Source organism: Choristoneura fumiferana, chromosome 18 (assembly GCF_025370935.1).
Source record: "Choristoneura fumiferana chromosome 18, NRCan_CFum_1, whole genome shotgun sequence".
NCBI lineage: Eukaryota > Metazoa > Arthropoda > Insecta > Lepidoptera > Tortricidae > Choristoneura > Choristoneura fumiferana.
This window is the reverse complement of record NC_133489.1, coordinates 10,876,216-10,896,823: the sequence shown is the minus strand read 5'-3', so window position 1 is coordinate 10,896,823 and position 20,608 is coordinate 10,876,216. Positions and strand designations below refer to the sequence as shown.

General features: G+C 36.4%; 1 protein-coding gene across 1 annotated transcript; it reads left to right on the top strand.

Moving 5' to 3' along the window:
• Nucleotides 1-1,286: 1,286 nt before the first annotated feature.
• Nucleotides 1,287-8,899, top strand: CycB (Cyclin B). Its single transcript, XM_074101301.1, has 7 exons — nucleotides 1,287-1,517; nucleotides 1,611-1,819; nucleotides 1,905-2,043; nucleotides 2,288-2,629; nucleotides 3,267-3,389; nucleotides 6,631-6,851; nucleotides 7,885-8,899. The coding sequence occupies exons 1-7, from the start codon at nucleotides 1,488-1,490 to the stop codon at nucleotides 8,273-8,275; spliced, it is 1,455 nt and encodes a 484-aa protein (XP_073957402.1). The 5' UTR covers nucleotides 1,287-1,487; the 3' UTR covers nucleotides 8,276-8,899.
• The last annotated feature ends 11,709 nt before the right edge of the window (nucleotides 8,900-20,608 follow it).

Genomic DNA, 20,608 nt, shown 5'->3' with positions numbered 1-20,608 from the left:
ATTAAGTAGCAAGTGATTACCTTGTGCTGACTAAGCAACAACGACGTTTTAAATGTCCTTTATTTGTAAAACAACGAAAATAACACAAGATTTTTTTAATTTACATAAATCAGTAACTATTTCATGTTACAAATATCGAATAAGTATAGCGAATCTGACAACGTCTAAAGTTCTGTTGAACTGCGACTCTTCATAATGCAACAAATAGATGTCCAGTTTCTTATGCCGTGGATTTATTATCTGCGCCTATGGCGTCGAATTACTTTCACCGTAATACATCATTTTCAGGGAATCTGTAAAATTAGAACAGCCATCAGTCAAAAACCATGGACGAAATGTACAGTTATTTCAGTTCTACTTATGTCGATATTCAGCACAACTCTAAAGAAGATTGTCAATTTTACCAAATAAATTCAATGGAACCAAAAATATATCGTTAAATGGTGAAAAATCTGCATATCTTTGATGGAAATGATGAAAGCCTAAAAAAAATTATGTAAATATTACAATGAAATGGCACTGTTTGATGGAATAACGTCAACTAACCTATAAAGAGTTAAAAATGGTTGATTTATCGTTTTCCGAGAAGAACACTGTATGGAACACAAAGCCATATTGCGTTTGCATCACTTGATGTCCACAACACGAAACCAAATTTAAAAGTATTTTTATAACACTGAAAATCAAATCACCAAAAACTCCGTATTATTAGTTTACTTGACAGATCACGTACCACAAAGCCTCTGTCGCATAAGATGGCGGATGGCACGATGGTGAAACGTCACTTGCTCGTAATGACAAGACAAGCCATTGGCGAGTGTAGAATAAATAAATGTCATGTCGTCTTTGTTTTTATGGGCCCCTCCATGTGTTTACTTGCTCTGAGTTTCATTTGTAGCTAATTACCACCGACCAGCTATAAAGAGAAACCTCGGTGTCGTTGGATATCTGCCAAAAATATTTTATTATTTTGTTGCTTTTATCTTAAAAAATTTAAAAGAAACAATCGTGTGAAACAGTCTTATTACAGATCCATAGACAAGTTGGATTCGGCTTTTGGTTTTGTCTATGAATTATTGTCAGCATAACTTACAATGAAATATGTTATTTTCTTTTTTTTAACAAATAATTATATAATCCTTATGAGAAACTATTACAAAATATTTATTAAAATTTACAACTACTTCTTACTTCCATATTTTGCCTTGAAAAGCAAAACAGTTTTAAAAGACAACAATTGACATGACTTCATAAGGACCAATCATAGACCAGCATTACAGCTGGACTGAAAAATCAAATCTTCGGCCGTTACTTTTAACTCTGCTTGCTGTCTGTTGAAAACGCTGGTCAGTCAATCAATACATAAGGAATTAAAAATAACCGAAATGCAATAAAACCTTGCATTCGGGTCGTGCAGTTTAAATAGAAGTGATCAACAATTGTCTACTGTGCAACTATTAACAGGATCATTCTAATTGAAGACAAAAATGGAGATTCAAATGAGGAGGACACGACTGGTAAGTTTTTTTTAAAGCAACGGCATTAGAGCAGAGCAGGATTCGAACGTTGTATATTAGTGCTAACTAATTTCACAATGTTATTGTTATTAGGTAAATCTCCATGATCAAGAAAATGCCAACGTTTTAAGAGGAAAAACCAATGTTGTCTTGCCGAGTAAAAGACAAGGGCTGAGCGCCCGCGGGGCCTTGGGTGATCTCAACACCAACGCTCAAACTCAGAGGGACATAGCTGTTGGGAAAGTGGCCGTTGTTACAGCTGAATATGAGAAAAAGACCACTCAATATCGCGCTTTGACTCGGTAAGAATCAATTTCTACCCACTTGGTGATATAATTAAATTTATTATTAAATTTTTGCTGATTATGTTTTATTATAATCCTACAGCAATTATAGCCATGTACGATCAAAAGTTGACACAGGATTGGCTGCCAGTAAGCCGGTCATTCAGCCATCTTCTAGGCCTCCTCTAAGAAGAGAAGAGAGCACAGGAGCACTGGCAGCTCGTGCTACTGCTAGAGCCAAGGTCAGAGCTAATTTACTAAAACATGCTTTTGTTTATTTTGGTATGCTGTTATAATTACTGGTTTTAATAGCTGGGGATGAGCGTAGGCATTTTGGACTTATGAACAAAATTATTCCTTTGTACACTAGCAAGTGCAAGAGATTGCATTCAAGTTATTGTTATGTAGGTCACTGTTGCACTGCGCCACTCATAATTAAAACAGTGACAGCAAAATGGTTTATTTTCAATTTATTACATTCTCCAGGCGGTTCTTAAGGAGAATCAATACCAAGTCAATGAAGAGAATGTGTTGAAGCCCCGAAAATCCAGTGACTCTAAAAAGTCGTCTAGACTTTCTTTGGTAAAAGAGGAGCCAAAACCTGTGCTGAAGGAACCTATTGAATCATTAGATAAACTGAAAATAGAGGAGACTTCTGAGAATACATTGGAACATCAGCATCCAGAGTTGCCCGATGATGTGGAGGACATTGATGCTGCTGACAATAACAGTCCATTGCTTATGTCATGCTATATCAAGGATATTTACCATTATTTGACTGAGCTGGAGCTGAAGTATCCTATAGAACCTGATCACCTCAAGAAACAGGTAAATTACTGTGATTAAGAATGTATTTTTGATAAACAATACATATAATGTAGCATTCCACAGGGTAGTGCGAGAATTCAGCACTTTTTTTTTGGTTGTACAACCTGAGGATAGCAAAGCCAAGGCTTTCAAGTATAGCCCTTGCAGAAAGCTTTCCTAATGAGAATACTAGCAGCATGTTTTCTGGATTCTGCATGCAGTTAATATAAATGTACCGGTCATGCCTTAGTTAGTTTTGTATTGATTGCAAATTTTTTTCATGTGTGCCACCATTTTATTTTAAATTGCAACTGTTTTCATTTAAAAAAATTTAGTCCTTTATCCTGTGTCATAGAGTACTGTATAAAGAACAAATTATGGAATGGAAAATGAACTATATGCTATAATGCTTAAATCATTTTCAAAGTTGCAAAACAACTCTCAAGGTCTTAGCACTACATCAGATAAAAAAAATCCCTTGATAAAGTACATAAAATTTGGATGTTGTTAGTTTGTTACATTATTTATTTATCATAGAAGGTAGTTGAAGAAGTCTGTTTTAAATTATCTACAATCATGTTGCTGTGCTTTTGCTTGGCGGCTGACATGATCAGTAATCAGTACCAGTAGTATAGCTCTAATAATATTTTATTTTCAGTCTGTGATCACGGGGAAGATGAGGGCTACACTCATTGACTGGCTTGTAGAAGTCCAGCGCCAGTTCTCTCTAGTTCTAGAGACTTTCCATCTGACTGTGGGGATCATTGACCGATATTTACAGGTAATACCTACTTAAATTTTATTTATTTAGGTGTCAGCTCAATCTGTTCTACAATCCCATTTAAGCATAATTATGCACTTGCAGATTTCATGTGTAGTTGTTAAATGTCAACATGGGGCTCACAAAATGCAGATACGCCATTCGACTTTTCTAACGGCAAAATGTAATGCAAGCAGAGTATAAAATAATTAATATCTTTTATAAATGAATGTATTCACAGTTAGGAACTCATATATACAGTGTGCTGGCTTTCGCTTAGTGCCACTGATGTATTTTAGTAGTCTAGTCAGGCATTTGAGCGCACGTTGGGTTTTCGAAAAGTATGTATGTATTTAAACTCTTTATTGTACAGTCAAGGGCAAAGATATTGACACGGTCAAAGTTGCAAAAATATGTATACACAGCCTAAATGATGTGCATGAAGTAGAGTATACATATTTTTGTAATTTTGCCCGTGTCAATATCTTTTCCCTTGACTGTACAAAATAAGTTAACAAACACAATTGACAAGCATTGAGGTATATGTACAAAGGCGAACTTATCCCGTTAAGGGATCTCTACCAGTCAACCTTTGAGTGGATGACAGGAGCATTCAAAAAGTCAAGAGCTAACAGCAAATAAGTTTTCCGCTAAAACAAATATTTCTGTTACAATTTAGATTAGATTTAGATTAAAAACCTCTTAAGTCCCATAAACCAGCTGGTTATAAAGGTACCAACGAAAAGCGCGGTAGATGTGATCAAAGTCAAAGTCAAAATATCTTTATTCAATTTTGGCTATAACAAGCACTGATGAATGTCAAAACGGCAAGAAACTCAACGAGGTATATTTTTTTATAAACAGATTTACAATATTATTAAATGATATCTATACATCACAAGTATTTAACACAACTTTATTTTTAACACAGTAGGTTCGCAATTTGCTGGGATTGCCAATGCGGATCGGAATTATTTCCAAATATCCCTGTCTATGATTTATAATCATTAACTTTATAATACTATAATACTACTGGTGCTAGAGACTTGAAATTTGGCATACATGTACCTCGAGTGTTGCAGAGGTGCTCTAAAGACGGATTTTTCGAAATTTCCATGGTATAGGAAAATATCTAAACTTTTTTAGTTTCTTTGTTTGTAGTTGAATCTCTGAAACTAATGAGCTGATTTTAAAAATTCTTTCACCGTTTGTAACCTACCACTAATCAGTATCCTTGATTGACATTACCCAAATTCCCATGGGATAGCAAAAACTGAATTCAACTTCAGGGCTGATTTTAAAAATTCTTTCACCAATAGTAAGCTACACTATTCCTCATTAGTATAGACTACTCTTCTTCGGGAAAATGCAAAATTCCCGCGGGATAGAAAAATAAGTGAATTCATCATTGGGGTTGATTTAAAAAAGATATTTTACCAATTGGGAGCTACATTATCCCTGATTGGTATACGCTACAAATCTCCGGGAAAACGTAAAATTCCCGCAGGATAGCAAAAAGTCAATTAAACTTCAGGGTTGATTTTAAACATTCTTTTACCAACAACTAGCTACACTATCCCCGATTTATGTAGGCTACTTTTTCCCAGGGAAAATGCAAAATACCCGCGGTATGGCAGTAAGTAAATTCAACTTTGGGGCTGATTTTAAAAATAATTTCAACAATAAAAAGTTGGACTATCCCTAATTTACATATTCCCGGGGAAAATGCGAAATTCCCGTGGGATAGAAGTAAGTGAATTCAACTTCGTGGCTGATTTTATGAATTCTTTCACCAATAGAAAACTACACTATCCTTAATTGACATAGCCTACTTTTTGTCTGGAAAAATGTAAAATTCCCACGGGATGGAAATAAGCAAATTCAACTTCAGAGTTAATTTTACACATTCTTTCACCAACAACTAGCTACACTATCCCAGATTGACGGAGGCTACTTTATTTCAGGGAAAATGCAAAATTCCCGCGGGATAGCAGTAAGTGAATTCAACTTTGGGGCTGATTTTAAAAAAATATTTCATCTATGGAAAGCTGGACTATCCTTGATTCACATATCCTACTTTTCTCTGGGAAAATGCGAAATTCCCGCGGGATAGAAGTAAATGAATTAAACTTCTTGGCTGATTTTAGAAATTCTTTCACCAATAGAAAACCACACTCACTCACGTAGGCAACTTTTTTCCGCGAAAATGCAAAATTCCCACAGGATGGAAATAAGTTAATTCAACTTCGAGGCTGATTTAAAAAAACTCTAATAGGAAGCTCTGTAGCTAATTAAAAATGGGGTTAAAATAGTCATTTCTGTCCCATGGGAACTTGACACTTTATCGGGACAAAAATGACCTCTTTCAATCAGAAACAGTACAGCTTTCAATGAGTGAAAAATGTTTTTGCGCGGTCAATCCACTTATTTATTTTTATCCTGCGGGAATTTTGCATTTTCCCGGAGAATAGTAGCCTGAGACAATTACTATAGTCATATTCGAATTCATATTCATTTATTCACTGTCAGGAACGTTCTATTAGTGTTTTTTTAAACAGACATTTCTATCCCACGGGAACTTTATACTTTCTCAGGATAAAAGTTGTCTTTGTTTATCACAAACAGTGTAGCTTTCTATTAGGTAGTGAAAGATTTTTTAATTGGTCTCAATGAATCTCACGTACAGTCAAGGAATTTAATTCATAGGCCACCATGGAACCTTTTCAAAGGAAAAGTCATTACGACTTTCCTTGTTAATTAATGCGATGTCACTATGACGTTTACTGTGAAATGGTTCCATGGTGGCCAATGAATTAAACTCATTGACCGTACCAGCCTGGTTGTAAAGACGCCGCCGCATAAACATGCAAAAAACGTAGTTTATAAAGAAATTTTAGGTTCCTTTCCTTGCACATTTTTGTCGAGATTTTTTTGCAGACGTATCGTAATGTATGTTTTTTTAATGCATCATTTGAAACGTTATGTATTAATGCACGTGAGTGTATATACGAATTATTTTCAATGATGATTTAATTATATTTATTTGTTGTAAAGTTTTAGAAAAAAGAAACTGTTACATCACCTTCCATTAAAAAAAACAATATTTATATTACTTATGTTGTCTACGCGCACGAAGTCGCGGGTAAAAGCTAGTTTGTAATATTTTTTTGAATTTTATTATATGTGAAAAGCAAGTCATGTTAGGTTTCTTGAGAAATCTTTGAAAATGATTATTACTAATCAAAACATTTACCAATTCCAGGCAGTGCCGAACGTCCAGCGCAACCAACTGCAGCTAGTCGGCGTGACGGCGATGTTCCTGGCCAGTAAATACGAGGAAATCTACGCGCCCGAGGTGGGCGACTTCGTGTATGTGACCGACAACGCATACAGCAAGGCGGATGTGTTCCAGTGCGAGCGGGACATCATGTCCAAGCTGGGGTTCTGTCTCGCTAGACCAATACCTTTGAGTTTCCTGAGAAGGTTAGTTTTGGAGTTCCATACTAGACTAGACCATTAGTATGTACAGTCACCAGCATTAATATCTGCCACAGCGGAGCTTGCAAAAACATCTGACACGTCCTTCCGGCTCTAGAAATAGAGTCTTATCTGATATTTATGCACGCTTGTTGTATCAGATATTGGTGCTGGTGACTGTACAGTCAAAACTGAATCACGTACCAGGGAACCTTTGTGCTATTAATTTCATGTTGACTTCCCACACATTTACCAAAGAAATGATAGCTAAATTTATTATGAAAAGGTTCTACCCTGGTACGTGTTTCAGTTTCTTTGACTGTACAAAGGCGAATTTAGTGCTGCACTAGCTGTTACTCGCGGCTTCGCCCCCGTTGTTTTTTTTCTGTATTTTCTTCCATAAAAACCTTCTCCTGACAGTAATGAACACAACAAAAAAAGAATTAGCGAAATCAGACCAGTCGTTCCCGAGTTTTGAGCTTAGCAACACATTTTACGATTCATTTTTATTTATGTAGATAGATAGATAGATAGATTAACATGGAATCAAATAAAGCAAAGTGTTATTCTATCAATATTATAAGCTACGGATGTGCCGCACTTTAACCCACACGTAGCGGGCCACTTGTCGCTGTCTTACTGTGCGGCACTTGCTATTGTTTTGACTGCTGTTGGTAGCCGCTATTCTACACCAGCAGGTAGCTGTCAGATAGAGCGCGAATGAAATAGTTACTATAAGTGCATGTACACTAAACTTCAAACTCATTAGTTAATTAAAAACTTAATTTGCATATTATTAAAATTATCTGGACGTTTCGTGATCATTTCCCATCAGATGATCCGCTTGCTGGTTTGCCTCCTCGAATTGAACTGATTATGAATCGAAAGGTTTTTTTTCAGTGGCAGATGAAGAGGTAGGTACGGTTCCTTCGAGAGTGCCTACCTTTAGGCGCTGTGCTTGTACGAAACGGAATGATTTCATTTTGTTACACTTTCAGAAGTTGTAAGCAATTTTATAATGTTGCATTTTCTTCAACAGGTTTGTGAAAGCTGCGCATGGGACATCTAAAAATCATCACCTGGCGAAATACTTTGTGGACCTCAGCTTAATAGAATACAGCATGGCACATTATCGACCTTCTGAATTGGCAGCCGCCTCCCTCTGCCTTTCCCTCTCTTTGCTCTCCGGCAAAAGTCTCGAGGAAGTGTGGACCCCGACGCTGTCCTATTACTCTGAGTACTCACTGGAACACATCGACCCTATCATCAGAAAAATTGCCAAGATCGTAGTCAACGTCAAGAATTCGAAATATAAGGCGGTATACAACAGATACCTGGACCCTAAACTAGCTAAGGTATCGACCCTCCCGGAATTAAAGGAAAAGGTCATTGATGAATTAGCCAAGACACCCTCTACGACTTGCCTATAATACGTGTGCTAAGTATTAGATTTAGTTTGTATTTGCCGAATTTCTAGCACCTAGTTGGAGTTAGAATTGATAATGTAAAGATCATGTTTTAAGATTATGATGGACTGAGATTTTTTTGTAAGGTTTGTTTTATGTACCTGCCTTGTCTGTTTAGGAGTAGGTTTTTTAGACTTAGCTTTCAATTGACATGGAAATATGACACTGACATGTTTGGTCTGTGTTAGATATTCGATTTCTATAAATTTCTTTTAGGTATGTGGTTATTTTGATATGATTTATCTTTTTGTAGTGTACTTTGTATTGCTTGTTGTTAATACGACGATGTTCAAATAGATTTGAGGTTTTGAAAATCTCACCCAAAATTCACATACCAGACAAATGATCAATCTTGTTTATATTGTTTGTAGAATACCTGATTGATATTCTAAATTAGTAATATATTGATATTTGTATATGTATGTAGGTTTATTGATAATATATGTTTAGGATTTTAAACTTATAGACCAAATGTAACATTTTTAAGCTGATAAACGTGTTTTGAAAGTGGAAATGTAATTGATTGACCTGTGATTAGTATATTTTACGGTGTAATTTGTTGAAAATAAATGGAGTATGTTTTACTACCATCTGTTATTTTAATTTTGACTAAAAACTACTAAATAATTTTATGATGAATGGTAGAAAAAATATATGACTTGGCATTAATTTCAAATTGTCGTCAGTGTCAAAAATAAGTTCAACGCGGCGTCGCATTCTAGTACCTAGGGAAAGTTTTATTAAATAATTTCAACTTTTTTCTATGCAAGTTATGCTTATTATGTTTTGTGTTTTATGAGAAAATGCTAAAGTATACGAACCAGTCCTGGATTTGTCAATAGGCCGCGGCCTAGGGGCGGCAGATTTCAATGAGAAAATTATTTTAGAAAGTTACATAGGGCGGCGGATGTAAAGTGGCCTACACACACTCCTAAAAAACATAAATCCGCCACTGATACGAACAATTGGTTTTTTTGTGTACATTCAGCATGATAACAACGATAATCACTGTACAGTCACAAGCATTAATATCTGCCATAGCGGAGCGTGCAAAAATATCTGACACGTCCTTCCGGCCCTAGAAATAGAGTCGTTTCAGATATTTATGCACGCTTGTTGTGTCAGATATTGGTGCTGGTGACTGTACAGTTGTCAAGTTTGGGAAGGGATCCCGGCTTTTTGTAATATTAAAAAATAAGAAATATGAAAGAAGTTTGTTTTTTTTTCTTTTTTTTTTAGTTTTTTTTCAAATGTAGAATCCGGAATCCAGGTTTGTTAAATCAAAATTATAGAAATCCACACTTGAGTTTTTTGAAATAATAAATTGCACTCGGTTATATCAAATGAAGGTAAATCCAATCAAAATTTATTTTTGTAAAGAATGGACGGTTTTAATGCTGAATTTGCCGAACAGGATCGCTATAGCTATAATAAAACAATACTGCCTTTCAAATCACCGAATTAACGTTATTCACTTTTTAGGGTTCCGGAGCCAAAATGGCAAAAATGGAACCCTTAATAGTTTCGCCATGTCGGTCTGTCTGTCTGTCTGTCCGTCCGCGGCTTTGCTCAGGGACCATCAATGCTAGAAAGCTGTAATTTTGCGCGAATATGTAAGTAAACTATGGCGACAAAATGGTACAATAAAAATTTCATTTTTTTTTTTAATAATGTACCTCACATAGACGTAAAATGGGGTGATATTTTTCTCATCCAACCTTTAAGTGTGGGGTATCGTTGGATAGGTCTTTTAAAATCATTAGGGGGTTGCTGAAACGATTTTTCGATTCAGTGATGTGTTTGCAAAATATTCAACTTTAAAGTGCAAATTTTCACTAAAATCGAGCGCCCCCCCCCCCCTAAAATCTAATCTAAAAGGGCGGAAAAATTTGAAAAAAATCAGAATGGTAGTAGTATATCAAACTTTCAAGGAAAACTATAACGGCTAAGTTTGCTTGAGAATTATTAGTAGTTTAAGAGTAAATAGCAGCCTAAGGTATAAAATATACCTAAACCTGGAAGATTCCGTATAAAATACGAAATCCTTAGAAAAATATTACTAAATTTTTTCGTAATGGCTACGGAACCCTATTTTGGGCGTGTCCGACACGCTCTTGGCCGGTTTTTTTTTCAATAATCTCCCAAATGAATTGATTTGTCTGGATGGATTTATCTGAGTTTGAAGTTAAGCGACTCAAATTACAATGCATGTTATGAGTATGAGATTTGTATCGTACCTCTAGACACTTTTTCGTTCCGAATTCAAAACCTCTACATACTGGAGACTTTTGATCGTTGTCTTGCATTCTTAATTTTCTAATGACTTTTAAAGATGAATGACTTTTGGCGACTGGACGCGTATCATTTTTGAGTAAAGGTTTTAAATGTGATTATTGTATTTATTTCTTAATTCTTGTGTTTGTTTTGTAAAAAGGTACATACTTATGTGGTTTTATTCTAACCTTATATTACGTTCTCGCTGCTGAGGTGAAAAGTTATATGTGTCACACGAGACCAAAGTTTTTTTGCATCTCGTGTGTTTAAATCCCTCGTTGCTCTCAGGATTCTAACCTAGAATCACTCGTTACGCTCGTGATTCAATTCGCGCCAAAAAACAACTACTCTCTTCTCTTGTTGCACAAATAACAATTTTCCAGGTTTTAGCTTCTCCTGAATAGTTGTGTTTTATGCTTTAAGTCCTTTGAGCCCCCAGGTATCGATATAATACCGGCTAAGTGTGGATCGGATTCCCACACGAAGTGTTCCGTACCGAAAAAAACATGCTTCTGTGGGGACTACCTTTAATTTGTGTCATTATCATAGGTACTTATGTCATTTTTAGTATTTGTTGTTACAGCGGTCATAATAAGTACACACGGAAAATTTCCAAGTGCACCATATTAAGATTCAAAAGATAAAATCTTGTGACGATAGACGGACAGCAGATACTTAATTAGTAATAGGGTCCCGTTGGCAGCCTTTGGATATATCTGGAAATAATGCTAAACACGTCAAGGAAACTCAATCGGGTACCAAGGTGGAACCATGTGCTACTAATGTCAAGTTCAACATCCCATACATTTTCCAAAGCAATCATAGCGAAATTGATTATGAAAGGGTTCCACCCTGGTACTTACGTGATTCAGTTTCCTCGGCTGTACCAATTCGTTAGGTTGTATATACTTAAATTTCTTTTTCTGGAAGACTACAAAGATCGACACATTAAATTATCGATTATCAGTACCTACCTACTCATCCTACGGAAACCGATGTCAAAGGTTTCTGCATAAAATCCGATCTTTTGACGCAGAGAAAACTTACGGCATAAAATTGACACTTTCATTAAAGTTGAGACAGCTTTTAATGGTGAAGTAAAATGATAAGTTATGATCGTTTTGACGCCGTTATGACTAGGTATTATGCGTAGAGATCCAGCCGAGTTTAATAATGAGTAACCAGAAACGTATCTACTTTGTGGATTTCAGTGTAAAAAGCACAATATGTAGTACCTACAGAAATTACCATATTTTACTGATCGTTTAAGTCAGGGGTCGTTTTTTTGGCAGACATGGGCCACATAGTGAAAAAAATAGATAAAGGTGGGCCGCACTTGAAAGATAATTTTGTACCTAATGTCGCGTCTAACAGTCGCGGGCTGCTAGGAGATAGATTTCGGGCCGCATGTGGTCCACGGGCCGCGGGCCGCGTGTTGCCGACCCCTGGTTTAAGTCAAACAAGACAAATTAACACTTGTAGGATCGCCAGTGTAGACCTATCCAAAGTGTGGATTTGCGAGTTATATACCTAGTGCCATACACGAAGACGCGTGATTTTGTCAAAATTAGACATTAATGACATTGTAATACGAACTACGGCACGCGTCATCATGAATGACTACCTATATGTAGGTACTTATTTAAAATATATTTATGATGATTTATCCCGCGAGAACTACCTATGCAACTTCGGGATAAAAACTATCTTATGTCCTTCCCCAAGACTCAAACTGTACCATATAAACGTATACCGAATTTCATCTAAATCGGTTCAGCGGTTTGGACATAAAAAGGTAGCAAACAAACTGACTTACAAACTTTCGCATTTATCATACCTACTAGTGGGATGTATTGTCTAAATATTAGTTTCAATAGAGGTTAAAAACGCGCCGCTAGGACTGAAAAATATCTGCGATACCTAACAGTGGTATTTTTTGTTTTGCTATAAAACTACAGCAGACATAATATGATATATTCGATTACTTAAATAATGCTAATGTAGAGCAGTAGTTTTCTACTAAGTACTTAAATTTCAATAACACAATTGTTCACCACTTTGGAATGGTATTTTCGGTATAATCGGTAAGGTACCTGGGCGTGTTTTTACGTTAGAGATTTCCCACATACTTATATATAGGTCATGAGAAGATTTACATAAAGCTAGAACGCATTTATATCATTACTAGCAGTTTATATACCAGCGACTCCGTCCGCGCAGAATTCGTTTATCGCTATCCCGCAGGAACTAGGGTAATTCCAGGATAGATGCCCCACTTTTTGAATAAGCTTTCTAATTCAATAATGCATCATTTTATAGCAATGCGTCCAATGCGCATGATAACTATGATCCTAAGGGGCTGTTTCACCATCCATTGATTAGTGCTAACTGGCGGTTAGGTGTGATGCCGTCTCTATTTGTTTTGTTCGAATAGACGGAGGCGGCATCACATTTAACCGTCGGTTAACGCTAATCAATGGATGGTGAAACAGCCCCTTAATCTATTATTTTACTGTACTTGTTTTGACATATGTCCTCCTTCGTCTTAGAGATTTCGTGTAAATCGTACTTTTTTACCCCTTAAAAATGGGATAATATACGATCGATGCCCTTTTAGGTACTAAATAAAGTAATGATAAAATCACAAAAAAACATATTAATCCATGTAGCTTCAGGGCTACCTGCCAAATCAATTAATGAAGGACAGAAATTATAAGCGAGTCAAAAGTTATTCGAACACAAATACTTACGAATATAATTTCCACGCTCTGTGAGGTCCCGCCGCGGAAGGTTTTGGCACTTTATGACGCTCTTGCTCACGATGGCAGCAGCACCGAGGTTTGCTGGGAAAGCGCTTGCTATTATGTGGTGGAAATTTAGTCCCACAGTTCTGCTACTAGCTGAAATTAAAATCAAGGCATCTATCCCACTGGGGCATCTATCCTGGAATTACCCTATGTAATTTTTCGGGATAAAAACTACCCTATGTCCGGTACAATACTCAAACTATCTGTATACCGGATTTCATCTAAATCGGTTCAGTGGTTTAGACGTGATGAACTACCTAACAAACATCCAAACCAAACCTCTAAATATCCTAAAATCTACACAAACTTTCACATTTATAATATTAGTAGGATAGGATTCCGGGAACTGGTGCAGTGGCCACGGCCACGAGTGTCACTCGACAGCGGCTCCGCGGCCGCCATGCTTTTTCCCTCCGCAAATTCCAAGAATTTATTAACGCTTGGCGGTTAGCCTAACCGTTTTTGTTCGCCTTTTACAGACCGGCTCCCGCAGCGTGGACGATGTACAAACAAAGAAATTGCTGGCTAGTTATTTTTGTTTTATGAAAAAGAAGTTTTTTTTTCCAATTTTTTCAATTTTATTCTGGTTAGTATACAATTGAATAGTGTTATTTTTCCCGCGTAAACAAGGAGCTAAAATTATTTTGTAATTTTTTTATAGATAAAATTAAAATTCTACCCACCTTACCAATTAGTCAGACGGAACTTAAATGTTGTGATAGTTCAAGTAGGCATGCGTTAGGATTATTAATAGATTGGATTAGATTAGATTATTTATTCATTCAGTATAAAATTACATCATAATTTGTACATGTCTAAGTTATGAGAATTTATACTGAAATTTTAAAGAATACACGAAAGATTAAATTAGAAAACAATTAAATGTCACAAAATGTTAAAATTGAATAAAATAATCTATATAAATAAAAATTAACCATAATATGTGTTGCTAAGCGCAAAACTCAGGAACGGCTGGACCGATTTCACTGATTCTTTTTTAGTTGTGTTTGTTACCGTCAGGAGAAGGTTTTTATGGAAGAAAAATTACAACGGGGGCGAAGCCGCGGGCAACAGCTAGTAAATAATATAAGTATATCGTTTGAAACGCATAGACGGGATTCAAAAAAGAAATGACAACATGCGCTGGCAAAACTACCTACCTACTTATACCTATAAAAATAAATACGAATTTCAGGTTCAGGCATTATCAAACCTGAAATTCGTCAAAAACTTGCAGTTTAGTGGTATTATATATAATATAGAGTATACATGCATCGTTCACAAGAAAATGTGATTAGGTAGAAACGTAGATAACCTTCTATGTAACTACATAATAAAAATAATTTCTCTGACAGTTTAATCTGACCGTAATAGTATTAGCACAAGAACGCGGCAGTCATATAGTTGGCGGCGGGTTAATGCAATGGCTGCATGTTGCATTTTTGCAACGACGCGCTATGCATTGCGCAAATATGTGTGCATGGTCGTTGTAATGCCGCGAAGGCCTGTCTCGTAAATATTTCGCGCACGCAATTTACAGCTTTGGGAATCCTCTTAACGGAATACTGGGGCAGTTAGTGAGCCCCCGGTTATTTATAATTTTAACGACGCTCACTAAACCGCTATTGTTCCTTAGATTACTTGTGAATTGTTGTTGATGTAATTTTTTATTTGTTTTCATGTACGAAAGAGATCCGACAGCTGCTGGCTGTACTACGTTATGGTATGGTCAGTGAAATTTAGTGGTTTGCGTTATTAAAATGTTCAAGAAAGCATATTTAGTTATCTATAGAGTACATCTAGATCTAAATGATCATGCACAAACTTTAAGATCTAAAATAGGTATTATAATATTCCTACACATAAAATCTATTGCGAGTATGGCATCGAACTGAATACAATCCATTTATATACAACCAACTTCTTTTCACAGTAATGAGAAAAATTTATATACTTAGGTACAACCAACTTCTTTCTACAGTAATGAGAAAAATCATAGATGAACAACTTTCCCCTTTGAGTCATGTAAGCTTAAACTGCAAACTTATTTTTGTCTCGAAACAAAATGCTTCATATTATTGTTGTGTTGTGCTTTTGTACTTAACATCGCAGCAGCAAGTGTCTCGCAGTAACAGCTCTTCCGTTGTTTCCCCAACTTTTAACGAGTTTGTCGGACACTAGTGGAACTGCGCCCTCAGTGCCGGCGACCGATGGGACTGCCAGCACATATGTTACCCACACTCTTAAACAATCTGGTGGGTGTTTTATGAAACCCCCAACTTGGCTTCTTAACTACGAGTAAGTTTCACTTTTCAGACTAACTGAAATACCTACCTACAAAATACTCGCTAGTAAAAGCTTTTTTACATAGATTTGAATCGGTAGGTAATTAATATCTAACATACTCGTACCTATCTATTAAAATGTTAAAAGTTAATAATACATTAGGTATTGCCTGGTTCTGAAAGTAGGCATTATAATTTTTTTCGCTAAGTATTGGGTTAAATACAGTCGATAAAAAGCCAGCAAGAGTACGTAGGTAGGTATTCCTTTTCTAAAAAAATCTTAATTGGAATAACCAAAGAAAAAATAAATGGAAATGTAATTGACTTATTTTGAACGTGTTTTGAACTGTTTTGATACCATGAGTAGGGTACCTTCTACCTTATCCAAAAAACAATGAAATAACTTATTTTGTCAACAAAATTTGAACAGCGCATTTTTCAATCCAAAACATCTAAAGCCAGATTACATTCCAGGTACATAAATGAAATGTTGTAACTTAATTTTTTTATATTGTTGTGAACATGAAACTACCGTGTGACTCACTCATATTAAACGATTTTGTAACGGATAACTCACGTCTTAAATCGAGTTTAGCTCGACTGTTTCGGGCTATCCCCCCCCCCTTCTTCATAGGAGCACGCGACTCGGCGGCTGCCGCAACACGCGCACCACGCGCCACCGCTCTGCTCGCCCGAAACATGTCGAGCTAAACTTGATTTAAGACGTGAGTTATGCGTTACAATATCGTTTAATATATTGGTGTGTTATATAATAAATTATTTAAAAGTTGCTAACTAGACAATGTTGAAATTTGTATGCAATATTGCTGGAGACTGTAGCACTCCAGCTAAGTTGTTTTTTTTTTAATTGATTGATCGTCAATAATGCCTCCTTCGCCTTTTGATTGTATGACGACTTTTACGGGCATTTTGAAAAAAAAGATTATTGTGCATTGTCGAATCTGTAAGTAAAAATATCGAATTGACAAATCTGTACCTACCTATGTGTCGAATATTTATTGTTCAGTTATTAATAACATAAATTTATGGTTGTAGATTAACTATATGAACAAACCTTGTTGCTCTGCAAAAGAGCTATATCTGTGCGATACATATGCATTTTCATTCCGGAAAAAGACTTTTATTTCCACAAATGATTACACGTATGTTTTTAGAAGTAAACCAAGTATTGCAGTTTGATTTATTTTGTACCCCCGACCCAAAAAGAGGGGTATTATCGGTAGTAAGCTTGGTGATAGGCGCTTACCAAGCAAGAGCTTAGGTACATAGATATAGCTGCGAATCAATGGCCCGGCGCCACTTAAAACTACCGTTAAAAGGTATGGTTTCAAAAGCTTCCAATAAATAACGCAGCCAGCATTTACGGGGACGATATTTCCATCGTTTTTTTTTCATTGCCATTTGCTAAGCGCGAGCGGTAAGAGTAAACGAGCACTAGATGGAAGCACTTAACGGGATGCATAAAATAATATTGTTTAATTCAATGCCTTAAATAAAAACTAATATTCCTACTAGTAAACCTTAATCCCACTAATATTAAATATTATTGCGAAAATATTTGTAAGTCTGTTTGTTTTGTTTGTTACCTTTTCACGTCTAAACCGTAGAGCTGATTTAGATAAAATTCGGTGTATATGTCGGCAGCCTTTCGTAAAGTCCGCCAGATCACGAAATTCAAGAACGATCACGAAGATAGTTTGAGTCCCGGGGAAGGACATAGGATGGTTTTTATCCCGGAAAATTGCATAGCAGTATACAAATTCTACGCGGACAGAGTCGCGGGAAACAGCTAGTGAAGAATATTTTTTCATTGCCTTAAATTCCTACTCAAAAATGTCTACCGACTCTTCAAATATGTAGTAGGTAATGCACTCATGCAAAAATGTCTCTTGTGTGAGCTTTGAACTAGAACGAGGTATATTTTAATTATCCAGTGTAGCTAAATCCAGTGCGCAGAGAGGCTCCTAGATAGGAGGTTTTCAGTCTCGTCATAACCCATCTTACTTAACTATATCCATACAGTCTTTTTAAAGCCATGATTAGAGAATGACTTAACTTCAACTTAGTAGAAGTTCAACAAATAGTTTATAATAGCAGACATATCTCTAAATCTGTATCACAATTGTTGCCTCATAATTTAATGATTTCTCTAGAAATTAGGTGCCTAAATACAATTTGGGCTTCTCTAACATTACAGTTTAGAGCAGATAACATCGCTTTTTAACGTTAGTTCCCTGCATTTAAAGGGTACACAACATTTACAACCTCCGTAAGAACTCAAAGCGTGAGAGAAATTTACCATTCTTAAGCGAGTGGGTAGTGCCGGAAAGTCTTAAAACGAATGTACTTTCACGAATACTTAAGCTAGCGGGTTAGCCATTATGATGCAAAACGGCTGCATGCCCAAATGTTTGTGACGATAAAAAATTGTCATGAAATTTATCTTATACGAGTACTCGTAGAGTGTAGGTACCATACTTGGTTTGTATAGGTATTTAACTTAAACAACACAACGTCAATCAACGTCAACATCCTAAATATTGAAATTATTCCATTAAACTATCTAGGTATAGGTAGATTTACATTTCTGTATTGAAATACACTAGTCTAGTTTGTATTACAATGATAGAAAAGTAAATGTTTAAAACCCTTGAATGTACCAAATCCGGCAGCTGAAGTTTGTTTAAATTTAGTTAATTACCTATCCAAACCAAGTATACCTATGATTGGTTATTTGGAGTCTTTTTTTGTATTTTTAGGGTTCCGTATATCAAAAGGAAAAAACGGAACGCTTATAGGATCACTTTGTTGTCCGTCCGTCTGTCAAGACCCTTTTTCTCAGGAACGCGTCGAGGTATCAAGCTGAAATTGATATCAAATACTCATATCTGCGGTCTCTTGAAGCCTGGAAAAAATTTTTTTTTAAGTCACCGCAATCAAAAGTTACAGTCATTAAACAATGTGATTCCATACAAATTGCCGTGCACTGAAAACCTGTAGGGTAGGTACTTCCAGTTGTCCTAGAAACTTGAAATTTGGTGTGAAGGTAGATATTATAACACACACAACCAACTAGAATAGTCTGAAAATCTTGATTTTTTATTTGTGTCTGTAAATATAATTACCAATATAATCTGATCCCACACTGCGTACGTTTTGTTTAGGAGCAGGACTCTGCTTACACTGGATGTATTAAATCACTCGGAAAAAGCGGGAAATATCTTCAACACACGATTCCCATTTACATACCTATAAATGTGTACGGAAGCCTCGGTGCGCGAGTTCAACTCGCACTTGCCCTTTTTTTTAATTCAACTCCAAATTTGTTACTTTTACGGTCATCCCGTAAAACCATATCGAAAATACACACCCAAAAAAACTCCAAATAACCAATCATAATTTGATTGCTTAGTAGCGACATCTCTTGTCTGGGTGAGCGGTTAGTTCCGAAATAATGTAACGTCTCTCGATGAGAGCGTAATATAGATGTCGCTAGTGCTGCTGCTTAAGTAGCGTAATAGAAATAAGCAACCTGAGATATGTGTGCATAGGAGAAATTCGTGTCTGTACTCCTTCCTGTCCAGTGGTAGTGCAGGGGCATGGCACGCAGCACGGAATGCTGAGGACCTGGGTTCGATTCCCAGCGCTGGTCTCTTTGTCTGGTTTTTGTGTGCATCCATGTCTCAGTTTGTATTTTCGACAAGTATACCTGGTCACAATTGTTGAACAGATTAAAAGTAAAGTTTAATCATCATTCCAGCCTATACACGTCCCACTGCTGGGCACAGGACCCTCAGAATGAGAGTTCTTGGACCGTACTATCTACGCGGGCCCAGTGCGGGTTAGGAAATTCAAACTCTTCATTGAATTGCTTCGAGGTTTGTGCAGGTTTCCTCACGAAGTTTTCCTTCATCTTATAGCTCGTTCGTGGTAAATTTTGAATGTAATTTCACACATGAATTTCGAAAAACTTAGAAATGTGAACCCGATTTGAATCCATGGTCCTCTGCTTGAGAGGCCATAGGTCAAACCACTACCACGACTTTTAAGGTAGGTATTTACTTAGTTACAATAGTTATTAAACAAAACTAAAACAAGTCGTCTCTTAATATAGCTTTTAAACTACATTCAGCTAACACATTTAAAATGTTAGCCTCCTGAATCCAAACTTTTTTAACAGATCTACCTACCTAGTACTAAAGGCCTGGGTCTCCAAACATTTTTTTAAAATGACATTATCAAATATTTGTACTTTATTAAGTAGGTACATATATCCGATCTTTATTCTTACTGTTAATTTGTTCTTTACAAATTACAAATTACGCCAGGGCTAGGACTGATTTTAATTCAATTTCGCACAAAAAGGTTCGATTTTAGGAAGATTCGAGTGCTCACTAGAGTTTTTCCTATACCAAATCTATTTGCGCAACCCTTACTATAAACAATAGGAAATATCATCTATAAAGTCACGTACGAAAATCATTTGGGGCATATGCAGGCGTGTTCGCCAAGCTCATGTTTGTTGTCACGAGGGTCGAATGTCGAGGACGCCGTAAAAACGCTTCGAATGGCATGAAAACTGTCGACGCGAGCTGATCCGGCGCTCACCCGGAGATTTACCGACGCCCCGCAGAGTGGCATCGATGTTGAATATGCTTTACGATAACCTTTTCGGTAATCGCTATCTTATTTTTTACAAGCATACTTACTTGAAATGTCAGTTTTATAAGCTTGAAGGACGCGTATGAATTTTGTTGAACTTACACGCTGTCCAAGTACGCTGGAAACGGAATCTACCTATACTTGTAAATCACGTACCCTGTAAGTACAACTAAATCAATAAACATGCATACTTAACATTTTGAACCATACCTACCCCACCCCAAAGACTGTAATTAGGCACTGCAATG